This window comes from Ochotona princeps, chromosome 15 (assembly GCF_030435755.1).
Source record: "Ochotona princeps isolate mOchPri1 chromosome 15, mOchPri1.hap1, whole genome shotgun sequence".
Classification (NCBI taxonomy): Eukaryota; Metazoa; Chordata; class Mammalia; order Lagomorpha; family Ochotonidae; genus Ochotona; species Ochotona princeps.
In genome coordinates, this window is record NC_080846.1 from 18,996,700 (window position 1) to 19,014,764 (window position 18,065).

The 18,065-nt window shown below is 37.5% G+C and overlaps 1 protein-coding gene across 5 annotated transcripts in view; it reads left to right on the forward strand.

Moving 5' to 3' along the window:
- SLC16A7 (solute carrier family 16 member 7) overlaps positions 1-9,013 on the forward strand; it is a 105,039-nt gene extending 96,026 nt beyond the window's left edge. For all 5 annotated transcript variants that reach the window (XM_058673296.1, XM_058673294.1, XM_058673295.1 and 2 more), the window contains 3 exons: positions 3,152-3,295; positions 6,692-7,507; positions 8,732-9,013. In XM_058673296.1, the coding sequence (XP_058529279.1) occupies positions 3,152-3,295; positions 6,692-7,507; positions 8,732-9,006 (1,235 nt within the window). In that variant the 3' untranslated portion in view covers positions 9,007-9,013. The remainder of the gene's footprint in view (positions 1-3,151; positions 3,296-6,691; positions 7,508-8,731) is intronic.
- Positions 9,014-18,065: the final 9,052 nt, after the last annotated feature.

Here is an 18,065-nt window from a genome sequence, read left to right on the forward strand (position 1 = left end):
AGGAATGCAATGACATGAACCTTCCACAGCTAAGGTTAGTGATTAAAACCAATCAGTTTCTTCAGATTGTCACGTTCTTATAGGACGCTATGTGTGCTAGTTTTATACTTTTCAAGGAAACTCGTTTCCTGATCCTATGTGCCTGTCCTATGTAATACACGGACCGGATCCCTGCTCATTAGCTCCCTAGTTGTGCTGTGCCCCAGCAGGGACAGAAATCACTGCTCTGACACATCATACCTAATTTCCCTTGACTCCATCCATAACCTTATTGTTTGGCATGGCCTTCACAAAGTTTCATTTTGCTTCCTAACATAGATACAAAATTTCATATTGTTTTTACTTATCCCTTTCCATAATCGTGGGTTTTTACCAAAGTTTTTTTTCCCCAAAGCTATTGTTGTGAAAGTATTAAGTACTGTTAATCATTATAGCTTAATTTTAAATGTACAGTGAAGAGATTTTCATTTTCATGCCATTGATTAACCTGCCAGCTGTAATATGTGCCATGTGCGCTCATATGAAAGCTCTCATTTAAGTCCTAGAAGTCCTAGTAGCTCCAGTACTGGAGGATGACCCACACAGGGCCCTGCCGCTCATATAGGAGGCCAGAGGAGGTCCCGGTTCCCTACTTCAGTCTGAGTCAGCCTCAGAAATTGTGATCGTTTGAGGCCTGGACCAGTGAATCAAAGACCTATTTCTATATCTCTCCCTCTTTCACTGTGTCCTTCAAATAAATAAAATAATTTAAGTAAAATTCAATTGACATTTTCCTTTTTAAAAGATTTATTATTTTTGATTGAAAGTCAGATTTTACAGAGAGAAGGAGAAACATAGAGAGAACTTCCATCTCTTGGTTCACTCCCCAAGTGGTTGCAACAGCTGGAGCTGAGCTGGTCTAAAGCCAAGAGCCAGGAGTTTCTTCCAAGTCTCCCACGCGAGTGCAGGGTCCCAAGGCTTTGGGCCATCCTCAACTGAGTTTGCCAGGCCATAAGCAGGAAGCTACAGTGGAAATGGATCAACCAGGACATGAACAAGCACCCATATGGGATCCTGGGTGCATGCAAGGCAAGGACTTCAGCCACTAGGCCACCACGCAGGGCCCAACATTAACTTTCTCTAAATGTATTGATACATGAACCTCAGTGGAGGTGCTTCTCGTGAAGAACTTGTGATTTGCATGAACCAGCATTGTCAGGTAGTGGATAAAGGCAGCACTGTGTCACCAGTATCCTGCATGTGCCCTGGATGGTGTCCTGGATGCTCTACTTCTGATCTAGCTCCTTGACAATGGCCTGGGAAAAGCAACAGGACATGGCCCAGGGCACCCTTCCACCCACATGGGGACTACCGATGAACCTCTGGCTTCTGGCTTCAGCTTGCCTCAAAGTTGCCTGTTAGCTTAGAAGTCATGTTTGTCACTAAGCCAACGGAGAATTCTGACTTAATGTATTTCTTCTTTGATGTTTCATCTAGTTTCAGTTGAAACATAATTTTGGTCAGGAAATATCAGAATAAGACATTTATGCATTGACAGAGCCCATAAGCTGAAAACTCACTGAATCGAAGATAGAGAATTGTTAAGAATTGTTAACTTGTACTTCAGTGGACACAACAGAAACAAAAAGATTCATGCCCACGGAAGTAATTCCCAACATTTCTCAGGATTAAGGCCTTCTTTCTAATTGCCCAAAGTTCTTTTTTATATTTAATTATAGATTATTTTTATTATTTTTAAATTATCCATGAATATTTTACACACACATAACATACTTGAGAATACACGTGTTAAGTTACATGAATAGAGTGAGGTGTTGCTAAGGTGTATTCTCATTGAGCAGCTGAGCGTCCTGAATTAATTTTGAGTTTAAGATGTTGAATACCCTTGATTCAGAATCACTTATTCTCTTTGCTGCTGAGCAAAGTAAATAATCCAGGTAGTGAGACATCCATCACCTTCTCTGGAACTTCATCTGATTAGTTGAACCCATTCTCTACATTTTGACGTTACTCTTCTGCCAATGTTACCAGAATGTGTCAACAGGTCTTTTCAGGCAAAAAGTTAGGATTGCTTTCATATCTTTTTTTTTTTCCAGAACACTCCTTAAAAAGTTTGATTGAAATGTGAGGGACTAAACATGGTTCCATCCAGTCACAAGGAATCACAACCACACTCATGCTTCCGTAAGCTAAAATAGCTGTGCCGCCACGTGCAATTGCCATTTGCTGAAGTGATGTTGGAGAAACCTTCCAGTATAGCCACCCTCACTGCTAATATGAAGTGGGATAGAAGTAGCTGATGTTTTAGAATGAACGAAATATGATATTAAAGTCACAGTTAAAAGTAAACATGTTGAGCTGTCATTGGTGGCATCTGTGTATGCGTGCACAAACCTGAACAATGAAACTCAATACTGAACAATAAAATCCAAGCACAAATCATGTACATAATCCCTGGATCTTGGTTGCATGACTTCATTGCGACATTTTAGATGCTTTAGTAATTCTGTTCTGTTGAAAAAGTGTTTTCCACCACATCTGGAAGGTGGGGTTCATCACAGATGATGCGCTGAGTTCCTCTGCTGTGTTAGGTGCTTTCATGTGCATGGTTGGAACTAACTAGTGAGGGACAGGCATTCGGCGTGGTGTTTACAACTCCAGTCAAAATGCCTGTGTCTCATATTGGAGCTCCTGAATGGAGTCCCAGCTTGGGCTCCAAGTTCCAGATTTCTGCTAATCCAGGCCTGGGAAGGTGGAAGTGATGGCTCAGGCAGTGAAATCCCTGCCACCTTGAGGGTGGCTGGCATTGAGTTGTGCGTTCCTAACTTTGCTGTGAGCTGGTCTTGACTGTTAGACATGTGGACCAAGAATGAGGACATGCAAGGTTGTTCTCTCTGGCTCTGTGTCAGTCTGCCTCTTTCTCGCTTGTTTTTCCTGGGTGTATGTGTGTGTCTTTTCAGAGAAAGTGAAATATTCACAACTATATAGAATCACAGTTATCGTTTAATAAATGTCAAGAACTCTTCATTCTAGTAAATGTGAATTAAGCATATCCTTTGATGGTTAAAATCTGCTTTCTCAAATTTCAAAATCTGTATTAAGCATAAGTAACTGAACGACTGAATGGTTCTTAATCTGCTTTCTGTCTTAGGTCCCATAAGTAGTGTCTTAGTGAATAAATACGGCAGCCGGCCAGTGGTGATTGTAGGAGGTTTACTGTGCTGCTTGGGAATGGTCTTGGCCTCCTTCGCCACCAGTGTAATACAGCTTTACCTCACTATGGGATTCATTGGAGGTAAGCCAGCATTCTTTTTCAGCTGATTTTCCCCTTAATATTCTGCTGTTTCCCGAAGCTTATGAGGAAGAATTAACAGAAATTTCTTATTATTTTCTGTGACTTTACATTGTATAAACAATGCCATTTTAAAGTATTATGCATGTGCTTTATTAAAATATAGTTATCGGACGAGTTTTTTGTTATGTAACTTAAAGAAAATAACTCTTACTTGTTTTTGCTTCTTCATGGATCTGCCAGTTGAGTTGGTATTGTGGATACAGATTTTCTGGTTAAAAAAAAAGATTAAGATTTATTTTTAAACTTATTTTTAAATTTATTATTCCTGTGGAGATTGACTTGTAGTATTTTAAAATTATGCCAGAGATATTTTCTGGATATACTGATTTACTTTAATCATAAACTTGTGTTGTTTGTGTGTTCTAATGAGTAGTAAACCTCACTAACATTTTGCTTTCTTTCTTAAAAGTTTGTTATTTTATTTTTAATATTGTTTATGTGGTTGAGAGGGATGTATACCCATGTGAGCTTCTGGTTAGGATGGGGAGGTTCAACGTGTGGAGGAAGGTGGGTGGGACAAATGTTTCAGTTCAATTCTGGCCCATCCCCAAACCCATCCAACTTGCATGCTGACAGGTGTTGTAGCCTTGCCCAGTCCAACCCTAGACCCAGCTCTCATGGTCAACAATGGGAACTGCAGCCCAGCAGGGGAGTTCCCCAAGTTCCCCTACCATGACTGCTCCAGCCCCAAATCTCATACTTACAGTGAGTGCCCAGCCAGGCATGCTCCAGAGCCCCAGCTTTCATGTGTGCCAGTAGGTGGCAGACAGTGCTATTTAGCCCAGGCTAGGTTGCGTGCATGGGCAGGTGCCTTGGTCTGACCCAGACATGTCCTCTGGTTTCCCACCATCTAAACCAGCCCATCTCAGCTCGCTTGCCAACCTGTAAATGCAATGGTATAGTCTGTGGAAACCCCCAGAAGTCACTCCTCACCCGTGACACGCCCGCGATAACCCCTTCTCCAGTACATGCCCAGACCCCGTTCCCTGGGCCATCTGCAAGCCCCCTACATCTCGGGTGGCATGTCCCCAGGCCCCTGCTGTGAGGCACTGTGTGTGATGTGCAGAGTTCCTCACATCTTAAAAAAATAATAGAATGAACAACTACTGGGACACTAGCAGAGTTAACAAAGATGTGGTATTAACCAGGCCCAAAATGCCTGGCAGCAACTGGCTGCTCTTCTCCCAGCACTGTACCACTTGCCTAGGTACAGTGCAGCCTAAGCAGATGCTTACAGCTGAGGTTACCGAACTGATTCTGTTTAAAAGCCAAGTAAGTCCCATTCCACTAACACAAGTATTTAGATTGCCATTGTGTTTAGATTACTTGTGTCACTTGGTTATCACTGAACAAGAAACAGTGATAACCAAGTATTATTGTGATTTCTACATATAATTCTATTCTTTGGACCTGAATATGTTTATGCTTTTAGAACCAACCGTTACATACACCTGAGACCATTTTTTAGCACCTGGATTTTTGACTTTAATTTTTGAAAACGGAGAGATCACACTTTTAAATCTAACTCTGCACATACTACCTGTGTGGTCCTGGGAAACTAGTTCTTTACTCAGGAAGTTGGAATGATTAATGTGCAAAGTGAACACGTTGTGCACTCCATAATCCCCAGCTTTTGTGTTATTTATAATATTAGCATATAATAATAGTGAAAATGTCACTTACGTGTGATATCTTACAGTTCTAGGGCTTACTTGATTTTGGTAAAGCCCATTCCTTGTTCTTGGTGGTATTGTTGATTTTGAGTGAATTGGAGCTCAAAAACGTCTTAGGGGGTTTTACCCAGAAGTGAAACTAGGTAAGTAGTTGGGGCAGATTCAGATCTGTCGATTTCAGGTTTTAGCACTCATTTTACCAAGCCAGAATGGAAGGGGGAAAAAAAAAAGACAGCCATCTGTTAACAAAAACTTAAAAACCCAAGGCACAACTTCCAGGCGACAGAAGAAGGGAAAGGAAAAACATAAAGAGACTTGACCTTTGGCACCAATACCTAGAGTGTTTTTGTTGTTTGTTTTGTTTTGAGACGGAGAGGGTGAGAAAGTGAGAGAACTCCAATCTGCTGCTACAATCCCCTCCACAAACGGTACAGGATAGAGCGGACTGAAGCCAGGAGCCAGTAGTCTAATCCGAGTGTCCTTCCTGAGCATCTGGGAGCCAACTGTTTGTGCCGCTACTGACTGCCTCCTGTTAACACCTGGGTTTTTGTCTAGGATTTTACTTACATGCCACTTAACCACAAACCAGTCAGTTTATAATCTCTGACTAAATCTGCTCATACTCTGTATATCTCAAGTACAGTTGAGGTGGAGTTAGAGTTCATTCTGTCCTGTTTCTAGGTTCCTTCTTTGCCGCTTTTGGGAACACTTCTACTTAAAGTGCTTAAAGTAAGGAGCTGCGTGTGTTCCAGAGCCAACGCCCAAACATTTGTCATACCATTTTTATTTAGGCAAATTAGTAACTATAAAATGATTAAATAGTTCTTACGATCTGGTTTCTAAAGTATTATGGAATACTGCCTCCACTGAAAGGGGGGAAAGAAGCAGTTTGTGTAAATCGAATGTATCTACCTTTTGGAGAATCTTCCTCGTTACCATTGCCGAGTAGTCCACGGCTATGACTCATTTCTCAAAAGCAATACTGAACACTGCCAAGGAGGTTCAACTCGTATAAACAATAAGCTTTACTCTTTGAAATTAAAATGCTTTATGCGAAAAAAATACTCTGTAGGTAAACAGACATGTGCATATTTATACATTTAATGTGGAATGTACAGTATGTGGAGCATGCAATTAGTGGCATGAATAGATGGCTATCTTGTTTGCATAGTGTGGAAAGTAATGTCTGGAGAGATATAAGATTCTTAGAAGTGATGATCTTTTTAATTTGTTCATCTTTCTTTCAACACATTCTTAATTTCTGCTCTTGGTCACAGGCAAGAAGTCTGTTCCATGTCCGGGTATTTAAATAAACATGAAGAGGATGAGAGTAATTCCTCTGAGACTAAATGGTTTTCAGAAGAATGAATAATTCTATACTGTTTTAAGCTGTCCTATGATTGTTCACAGAATTCTTGGTTTTATTTCCGGGCTTTAAAAACTAAAAGAATATGTGAAACTGTCAAAGGAAATATGCCACTCTGAAGATCTTTTTGTTCTTACGCATGTGTGTTCACATTCGCAATCACTCACAATTTTTAGCCACTTTGTACTTTTAATTCTCCCTTACTTACCTGATAGTATATTGGGAAAAGTAATTTCCTTTGTAGGTGACATCATGTGCGTTTGGTTTTATTTTCTCTTTCTGTTTTGTTCCTTTTAGGTCTAGGCTTAGCCTTCAACCTGCAGCCAGCCTTAACCATAATTGGCAAGTATTTCTACAAGAAGCGACCCATGGCCAACGGACTGGCCATGGCAGGAAGTCCTGTTTTCTTAAGTACCTTGGCTCCTTTCAATCAGTACCTTTTTAACACTTATGGTTGGAAAGGAAGCTTCTTGATTTTGGGAGGTATACTTTTGAATTCCTGCGTGGCTGGTTCACTCATGAGACCCCTCGGACCCCAACAAGCTCCTTTGGACTCCAAAAATAAGACTGGCATGAGCACAGAAGCTTCGGATCCGAAGACAACCCAGAAGAAACCACTGTCGGAGAGAGTCCTTAAGTATTTAGACTTCACCCTTTTTAAGCACAGAGGGTTTCTTATATACCTCTCTGGAAATGTCATCATGTTTTTGGGCTTTTTTGCCCCTGTCATATTCTTGGCTCCTTACGCTAAAGATCAGGGGATTGACGAGTACTCAGCAGCTTTCTTGCTCTCTGTTATGGCTTTTGTCGATATGTTCGCTAGGCCTTCGGGAGGATTCATTGCAAACTCCAAACTTATCCGACCCCGAATCCAGTATTTCTTCAGTTTTGCAATCATGTTCACTGGAGTATGTCATCTCCTGTGTCCTCTGGCCAAGGACTACACAAGCCTGGTGGTATATGCTGTATTTTTTGGCTTTGGATTTGGGAGTGTTAGCAGCGTGCTCTTTGAAACGCTGATGGACCTGGTTGGTGCTGCAAGGTTTTCCAGTGCTGTGGGACTCGTCACAATCGTGGAGTGTGGTCCAGTTCTTCTTGGTCCTCCTCTGGCTGGTGAGCACAATCCTCTTCAAAATAAATAAGTTACTATCTGTCAATGGAGACCTTCTTTACACTGAATAGTGTGTTTGATCATAACACCAGTTGCATGAAATATTGTGGGAAATGTGAATTTTAGGTGTTATTGTGTACTTGAAATTTTCCTAATCAGTTCATTTTAGGCTTAAGTTTGTGAGAGCCTAGATCTCTGAATATGCATGTATATATTTCATAATGGATATAGGCAACTGAAAAGAGATAGCACAGAGATAAATCTGAAATGGGACATTCTGGGACCAGAACAGTTATAGATAACAGCTTAATTTGCCAAGCAACAACACTGCCCCATTTAATCTGTTTATAAAGTGATTTCTTCATGACAGTGAAGGAACCTCTTGAGAGTGAGAAAATGCCTGCCTGGGCAGAAGTAAAACTAAGTTTAAATTGAAAAAAAGAAAAAAAATATATATATATCAATAAGCCCTCAGACTAAATGGCACCCGCTAGTATCAGTCATCAGCTGAAACAATTAGCTGCTTCAGGTGAGTTTGACCTTGACCATTGACCGAGGAAGTGGAGAGGTGACTCCCAAAGTGCCATGGCTATGTAGCCATGGTCAGATTACTGCTCAAAATGATCTCTTGTAAGAATCAAGTGAAATCTAAATGATCCTCTGTAGGGATCAATTGAAATCTTAACAGCTAAGTGCTGGGCATAAAGGAAACCTTTAGTACCTGTTAGGCCCTGTTAGGAACTATATGGAAACCTTTAAGTCTTTGGTTTCTCCTAGAAAATAGTTTTCCCCTCTGTGCTGAACATGAAAGGAAATATAGGAAGGGTGAATCAATGTGGGTACTATAAATGAACAGCTGACTTATATCTGTATCATATGTGTACATAGAGAAATATGCCTCTCACAAATAGTTACTTATGACTCTTGTGTGTCCTTTATAACTTTTTATTGGAGGAGATAGCTTTCAATAAATGTAATGTACTGCTGATATATAATGCTGAGAATGCTGGTTCATTCACTTATTACTTATGTATATATATATATACATACATATATGCATACATGTATATATAAATTCATATTCTGGAGCTGTTTCTCTTTGCTCAAATCCCATTTGATATGAAGTATTAAGGTTATGCAGTTCATCTAGAGAATTTATTTGAACATGTTATGACTTTATGACTATTTTATTGATACCGTACTAAATGATGGTCTTTGTCTTTTAGGCAAATTGGTGGATATTACTGGTGAATATAAATACATGTACTTAGCCAGTGGGGCTATTGTGGTAACTGCAAGCATTTGGCTGCTCATCGGCAATGCTATCAACTACAGGTTGCTGGAAAAGGAAAAGAAGCTGGAGGAAGCACAGCAGAAGGTGCGGGCGCCTGCGCCCAAGGAGTCTGAACCCTTGCACAAGCCCGTTCACGAGGACGATGTGACCATCAAGATGCCCCAAGGGCAAGATGTTCCTCCTTCAGAAAGAGAAACAAATATTTAATAAGTCACATCTCCATCTCAGTGTTGATGAATTTGCTTACAAACGCATTTTTTTGTGTTTTCAAATATGGGGAAAGGTTAATAGCCAAAATCAGGAGTCACAGTTCAGGCTAACGATGATGTTCTCAATGGGAAATTTTAAGTTAGTTTATAAAATCTGATTGGAGTAGTACAAGTTTGAGATTATGCACACACAGAATCCAGGTGACCGATGTACATCCATCCGCAGCTGTGGGGTAGTGGTTAAATACTGATTCCAAAGTCTTCCACTCTTGCTTCATAAGAGAGAGATACATCCTCAGTCCTTTGTATAAGTAGTTAGAAGTATGTTTAGTCCCATACACGGATCCTCCTTGTGTTTTGTTTTTTTTTAAACAATATTAAAGTATAAAATAGAATTGAGGGGCAGTTATCTCTTTCTCTGTGTTCCACACACACACACACACACACACACACACACAGACACACACATTTACATCTATATGTACAGAGTATCTGGAGAACAAACTCAAAAAGAATATCATCATAGTAACCTTAACTACAAAAAATCACGGTGACACAAATTATTATATCTGCATGCTACTTTACAGTGTGGATTTTAACATAAGCACAGGAGTGAAAGTGAGAGTGCCATAGTAAAGCATCTGCATAAACAAAGTAACTCTGATAAACAAAACAGAAAACTCAGTTCATAACCGCTGTGACTTCTAGGCACTGTTAGTCTTGATTAATCCAAGCAATGGACTTCCTTAGGGGTGGGATGGGTCGCCAGCACCTTGTGTTAGAACTCCTTCAAATAATTTTCAGAATTCCTACCTGATGTGAAAATCAATTTAAAAATCCAAATGGCACCTAGCAATGAGTTGTGTCCAGCGATCTTCAAAGGGCTTTAATCATGGTTGAACCAAAAAGTAATAATCAGGGGTTTGTTTTAACCAGGCCTCAGTTTAGCTTTGGTGTCATGCTGAAATACCAAAGTGAGCGGGAGTCAGTAAGTTTATAAGTAGACCAAATGTCCATTATCATGTGGCTGTGAAGATAGAATATGGTATCAAGAATTCATTTGACTAATGGTGGGAGGTGGTTTGTGTGAACCTTTTAGGCCCTCCTGGCTCAGTCCCTTCCAAAGAAAGCAGATGCTAAAAACAACAAAATACCAATTGGCCTTTTGCTCCACCACTGAGAACACCTCCCATGAAAGGGAATGGCATTCTTTGAAAAGTCTGCCCTCTACTGGTGAGGTGTCCTGCTGCCTGTGAACCAGAGGAGGGAATTTGTTTAAAACGGCTTCTAGAACTAAAGGCTCCATGCCATTTCAAGTTTTGTTTTCACCATGATAGACAGAAACTCAAAGTATTGCATCTCAAATTAATTTGGCAGTTTCTTAACAATACCAAAAAAATCTGGAAATCTGAATCGAATCACTTTTGAATAAGGGGCATATGGTCAACCCGTGCTTTTTCTAATTTATATCAGTAGCGTTTCACGTGAGGAAGTAAACAAAGATAGTGTGCATCATGGCTATAACTATGAATGCTTATATCTATAAGTCTAAGGTTTAAATTAATAGTATAATTGATAAAAATACGTTTAGGGTTTATTTAGTGTAATGATGTTGCTCTCAAAGGGGTTTCTCTTTTGTTTTTATTGTAGTACAAGCAGGTGCTCATTGTAATGCCTGTGAGGTTGCACCTGGATACCAAAATTGTGTAATAGTTAACATCAAGGATTCGATTCATGAAATGTACGCACTGTTTCAGCATGCAGCTAACATTTAGGAAGCTACTTCAAATTCCACTTTCCACGTAACATTGTTTTTTTGCTTACAAAGCCGTTATTTGTATTTTTCAAATATTATATAAAAAAAGATGTGCCAAGATCATACATAAATAAATCAGAAAAGATATGACAGGATATGGCTATTTTTAATTTCACATCACCCAATCGTGATTCTTGAATTAGCTGCCTTTTGGTTTTATGTCAAGTCAAAAACCAATTTGTGTTGCTGCTTTCTTTTGTTGTATGAATGAACTTTTTCATTTCTAAGACTGGTTGTATCAAATTACTTGAGAAGTAATGTTGCACTTGGAAATACTAGTGTCTGAAGCACAGCATTCACTCCGGACAGTAGCACTGTACTGTACACAGCTATGAACGTGCCCGCTTGCATATATCAATGTTAAAAAGTAAACCACAAAACACTTGACCTAAGTGATGTATACAGTATTCAAAATTGTTTGAAGGTCATGCAAATGAATCTGCTTCTTTAACCTGCGAACTGGATGTAAGATTTCCTTTGAGAAGAGAGTCAGCTCAAAAGTTTCTATGTTACACAGGTACGAACATGGAGAACCAAATATCTGTTGTATCTGCAGCGATTAGTACTGAATGTATTTCTTACCCGAGGAAACAAAAGGTCGTGGCTGTTAGAGTTAACATAAAGCATGGTCAGAGTGCATTACTAAATTCTGCTAAACAGTAATTCCCCTTCACGACACTGGATGGAAGGAGTGTTTCCCAAACAATGATCACTTCCTGGTTTCAGCATTTTGCCATTTGTGTTCACTGAGCATCCCGTTTGTTTGTTTGTTTGTTTGTTACTGAACCTGCACTGACTTATGAATTCAACATGGCTGGGATTTGTCCTGACTCATCTGCAGCCTTTTTCTTGATCCGTTTTGTTTTCAAGAAATACACTTTTAAGAAATAAAGGATGAGGTCCTAGTGAATTTTACATTGGAGAACATTGTCTTCTCAACCTAAATTCACAAATGGAGTGAACTTAGACTTCACCCGAATAATAAAGAAGAAGCAAAATAATTACACCTTATGTTCAGATGAGCACCTCAAAATTCTAGATATCCAATACTTAATTTTTCTCTGGTTGTACAACATGATGATCAAGTATATAGATAAAATACCAGATAATACATGCTATCAATAAGTTTTTACTTAAATGTGTTATTTCATGAAATCCTCGATTGATTTGCACTTAATTTTTATTCAAAACATCTTACAAAAGGGTTCTTCTGCTGTAGAACATTGCAAATATGCAAAAAAAAAAAAAACCCAGTAAAAACCATGCTTATCAGGCTGAATTGAATAGGGAAAAAGGAGACAAGTGTGAAAGAATAGGTATTTACATTGCGTGTATTTCGCCTACATAATGCCTTTTTATAGTCAAACCAAAGCCATGGCAGAAATGAATAAGTTGATATGAGAGATGAGGGAACGCAAAAATAAACATACAAAGAAGCTAAGAAAATGATTAGAATATGTTATGTGTCAGAACAACAATAATAATTTAAAAGAACTCAGGTTTAACTAAATGCTGAAAAAAGTCCCTGCAATGTTCACCACCATGCTGCCTATTAACAGAAGCTATCAATGCAAAAGTAGATAGAATAGGTAGAAATGTAAACTTTCACAGTAAGACAGCTGGGTTTGATTGTAATTTAAAAAATGTATTTAGTATTTCTAGGAGACTGCACTTCCTTTGGCCTGAGAATGTCACACAAATTGTTTTCTGTCCAATGCAAGTTGTTTCAAAATAGTAGTAGTGATTATACAATAGTTACAATTGTATTATTGTGACTTTTCCATCAAAGAAATCAATGATACATTTATATGATTCAGAAATATTTGTGTTTTACCTAAAAAGTTAGAAGGAAAATTTTATTTTTGCGAATGAGTAATTCCTATATTGATATTATAGCTCAAAAAGTATTTGCCACAGAATAGTTGATTCATTAGATATCCTTAGTGATAGATCATATCAAGCCATCAGGAAAAATGAAGTACAAATGACTTGATTCATCTATTCTGCACCTACTTTTCTCATTATTTAATACAACTTTCCGTACACTTAATCCTTTACGAGTGTCTCTGAACATTATTGTCATTCTCCTTGAGCTGATTTCCTTGAGTGAGAGAACACGCGTCTTTGCTTTTGTCTTCTCGTCTGGAGTTATGAAGTCCTTAGAAGTCCCTCGCCTGTCTTCGGTCCGTGCACACCCAGTGCGCTGCATCCTTCACGAAGTCATCCATTTTGTATCTGGTTTTCTTTGTGATTTTCCCAAATGGCCTGATTCCGTAAGCTGTGGCCAGGACTGTTCAGCTTCACAAGTAGACAATGGTCCTGGGAATTCCTGGTTATAGGAGATGCTTACATTCTATGACTTTTGTTGTTATTGTTGTTAATGTGAATTTTCCCTTACGCAAGACAGGCATAAAATGGATTTAATTCTAGAAAGAGCTCAGTCTTCCTGTGCTATCCTGGATATTTTTGATTTTCCTGAGGTGCCTGTCGCCTTTGAGACGCGAAGGGTGTTGGATCACTGCACCACGGCTCCATGTCATCCTGCAGGTTCTGTCAGCGCACTGACGTGACTGATGCCTGATACCAACTAGATTCCCTCCAAATTGCTCACGATAGTGAGCAGCATCATAAATGAAAGAATTATATTCTTTATCTCATTTTTCTTAAGATTTTGATATCTGTCTATCTCGTATTTGAGATGCATGTTAAAACTAAGAAGCCCAGTTACCAGTAATTTAATGCTTGCATAGTTGAAATCATAATGTTTATCTTCGGTACAATTGAAAATTAATGATTTTTGACCTATTATTTTTATGGCTCTAGTGATCATTGCTAACACTGGTACACTTCAGCTGGTAACTCTGCACAAGTTGGTATGATCTGGTTTATTTTATTCTTTTATTTGAAAGACAATAGAGAGGCAGAGAGAGGGATTCCATTTGCTGGTTTGCTTCCCGAATCCCTGGAATAGCTGAGACTGGGAAGTCAGGACTCTGGACTCCTCTCCAGGAGTCCCACGTGGATAGTAGGGACCCATGCACTTGAACCTTTACCTGCTGATCCATAGGGTATGTTTTACCCAGGGGCTGGAATTGGAAGTGGGGCTGGGACTAAACCATAGGCACATCAGTGTGGGTGTCCCAGAAGCAACTGAACCACTGTGCCAAGCACCCACCTCTGGTTTATTGTAGTCTTTTCCTTACTGCAGCTTTTTTTTTAAAATAATATCACGTATGTGCTAATCAGAAAAGTGTTGCTGCATCATTCAAAAGAATCATTTTGATGTTTTCAACATTAAAATTAATGTTGCAGAAAGATTTTCTTGACTTCAGCCTCAATGGTTTTTAGACAACAGTATCTGATCCCTATTCCCTGCTGCTTTAGCTTCTCTTCCTTTTCTTTTGTTAATTGTTTGCAAAAAGTATTCTCCTTCCCTCGTTTTTTCATGATGTCTACCTGACCGTCTTTGGGACTTTTTCATCTGATTGCAGATGTTTTTGATTCTGGCAGGGTTAGGTACTCTGTTCACCATTTGTGCTGTCTCCACGTTCTCCAATATTCATTTGTATTTTTGCGTAAAGTTATGGTACTTGAGTGTTGTTCAGTGGTCTTAAGTTCATTTTTAACTTTATGTTAGCATAATAAAACTGACTTGCTTTGTTTCCCTTTTTACAATTACCTTAGTTTAAATGTGGCAAACTAGAGAAGCCACCAGTGACAACATGCTTACTGAACATCCAGTTAAGTCCTACACATTTGATAAGTTCTATTTTTATTTCACAAATTATAGGGGGAAATTTTAAAATGTACTGTTGTGACTAAGACTTTTTTATTTATGTATTGAAAAGGGTTTTTTTTGGTTAGCCTTAGTTTATATAACATATTCATTAGTATATAAATTCCTGAAGATCATTCAAGGTACTGTATCATCCTATCACCATCTCTTGATTTTCAACTTAAGTGTGAATATTTCTGGCTTATTAATATAGGACATATGAATTGAAATGTTTATTTTTTGAGCATTAGAGGTAATGGCATCTTGGTTTGTCATTTGCTTTTTATTTATTTAATTTCATCAACAGAAGCTTCTGTTAATTTTGTTAGATATCCACATTCTTAATAGTGGCTAAGATTAGATTCGGATGTTCACCGTAATAAATATAAATCCCCCAAGTAATTGAAGTCTGAAGATAAAATCTAACTCTTTCCCTCCTAAAAAACTTCTTTCTCCGTTGGAATAATGAGTTTCCCTATTGGTAACGGTGACACACAGAGTGAATAAAATACTAAAAACATGTACTTCCAATCTACAGTTAGAAAACCCTTTACATCAAAAATGAATTTTATTTCCCCAATCATACTGCACAATATTATGCTTGCAAAATTTGCAAGAATATCTGGGAATGCCACAGTTGAAGAGTTAGGTAAAATGATTATCCTAGCTAGTGGATGAATGATTTTGCAATATATGTGTTGCAGTAGCAACAGTAAATAAATTTAAAAGTATTAAATTTATTTATTAAACAGTAAATAAATTGAAAAATTAATATTGTATTCTTAGTAAGTGTACATCAACATTTTGTTAATTCCCTATTTTGCTTATATTGATATTTTAAAATCAGGAATCAGTTTTTTCCTATAGTAAAATGGCAGAGCACAGATCCATTATGTTAATTTTTAATTGATTAAGTTTCATACTTGGCATCATTGCTATGATGTGATTTTGACAGGGAACCATACTAAGAGCTGCTTGATCTAAGAACATAAGGGTGGGTTAATAAAATTATTAATGTAGGTCCACTTCAGAAATTCTTGATGTTTAATAGATGCTTCTCCTAATGAAACAGTATCAAAATCCACAGAAGGTTTGTGGCAACTTATGACAATAGCTTCTTTGATTTTAAAAAACGAACAAACCAAAAAAACAAAAACCAAAAAACAACCCTACCTCCACGAGCGTATTAACAGATTTTCTTCCTAGGTTTCCTCTTGTTATTCTTTTTCAGAAACAAACAATGCTGTCAGAATCTGGAGGGGCAGAGCAGTGAGGATTAGCTCACAAGTAGAGGTATAAAACCATCCTCTGTACTCAGGGGCTGCTTCATTCATCAAGGAGATTTGCCAAAAAATATGTCTTCAGAGAAATTTTGATAAACTTGTGTTTCGCATATAAAATCTATGATTATGGAGGATGAAAATTGCATCTGAAATTTGTGATATATATTTAGTTAGTTTCCATCAAAACCACATCTGATTTGTCATTCTGACAGGTGGCAGGCCTTATCAGCTACAGTGAGTGTATCAGGTAAAAATGCCCCCTGTAAAATGATGTCAAAAAATGATATCATACATCAATCCAATATAAGAAAGAGCAGGATTTTCCTCAAAATTTGCTACAATTGACATTCTATTGAAAGCTTTTTTATACAAAAGCTTCCCTCCCTCACTTATTTTAGACTAAATCTTTGCTAGAATGAATAATTCCCCATTCTAAGAATTTTTTGGAAACATTCATGACTCATAATCTTTAAACCAGTATTTCTTTCTTATCCCAGCATCAAATGGGAAGATTAACAATAAGCTTGTCGTGTATATAAGTTATATGCAGCAATGACACTAATAAGGTATATGTACAATTTTAGAAATTGCCATATCTAGATAACTTTTGGCAAGAATCATTTAATTAATTGAATTTAGAAATTAATCAGTTTGATTATTTTAAAGGTGAAGTTAAATTTGCAAGAGTTATGTTTAAAATGGTAGTTCGTTTGCTTGTTCCATAGCTACCTTGATCATATCATCACATGGCCTCTCAAAGACCTGTGCTCTGATCTTAGTAGTGAATTGCAGAGGATAATTTCACACGACATCGAAGCTGGTCCATTCTGCTTAACCTAGATTTTGGCTGTACTATTTCCTTCTTTAATCAAAATTAATAAACTATAAGAGATGCATTTAAATGCCTGTTAAGATTTTAAAACCTAAGATAGAAATTTCGCCTCTGACAGATGAATGTGCTGAAAATGATTTTAATTTGATCTTGGTATGCTTACTTATTTTCAGAATGTTTTGTAAATATAACCTTGAGAAATAAGACATGCACAAAATATTAACCAAAAAAATTAAAGAACTGGCATTTTCATTGAAGTGTTTTATTTTGAATAAATAAAATACGTATTTAATAAAATATTGTATTTAGACTAAATAAAGTATTTAAATCAGGATATATTATTATGATGGTTTCAATGTATATTCAGCTAGATTTGTTCTGACTTCATTTTTTAGGTAAACTTGAATCTTTTACCACTTTCAGTTATACTACAGTGTTATATAAACATAATGTTTTAGAAAAATCTCCATTGTGATTTCTAAGTTCCACTACACAAATTTCAAACCAAATGATGAATTCTTCTATTGGAGTGTACGTATTGCCTTTAGTTTAAATGTTTTCAGACTCATCTCTTTGTTACTAAACTGTGAGCTCCTTCTGCACAGCGATGTTATTTTAGTCATACGTATAGCTTTCATGCCCAGGAAAGTGCCAGATATAGAATAATTCCTTTGTTGAAATGAATTGGTCGATCAGTCTCTGTGAAAGTAAAATATGGAAAACACCTGTAGTGTTTTTGTTGTCCTAAATCAATGTTTTGTGTTGAATAACTGATTTTTATTTGGTCAACCATTCTATGCAAATACCAAAATATACAGCAGCTGAATTTTACTGTGCTTACTAATTAGTTTTATTTTCTTTACAAAATCTGAAATGCTCTATTTAGACTTCCTGGAAATGTTGACAATCATTTTAATGACCAAAGGTGCTACTTATTTTTCAGCATTGACCTTTATCGTAAGTGCTCTTGTCTGCTGAGCTTTATTCATTTCGGGTGAGGGTGAGAGGCAGGTGAATGCAATAAAATAGGAGTATCTGTTTTCTTGTCTTTATTATGCAATTTAGCTCTGTAAGAGTTCCTTTGTACTCTACTGTTACTGTATTTTAATTATTTCTTACTGCTCACTAATTTTTATTGCAAGCCTGTGCTGTTTTCCTAGAAAGCATATGCATATATATTTCTATATTTGTTTAGAAAATATGTATTGCTTATTACATTAAGATTAAAATGACAAATAAATGTTCATGTTAAATTTTTGAAATGAAATCTGGACTGTTTGTTTTTAAGGTTCATTAAATGCTATGAGACTCCATGCTGATCACAACATTTTTGATAGAACTCACATTTTAA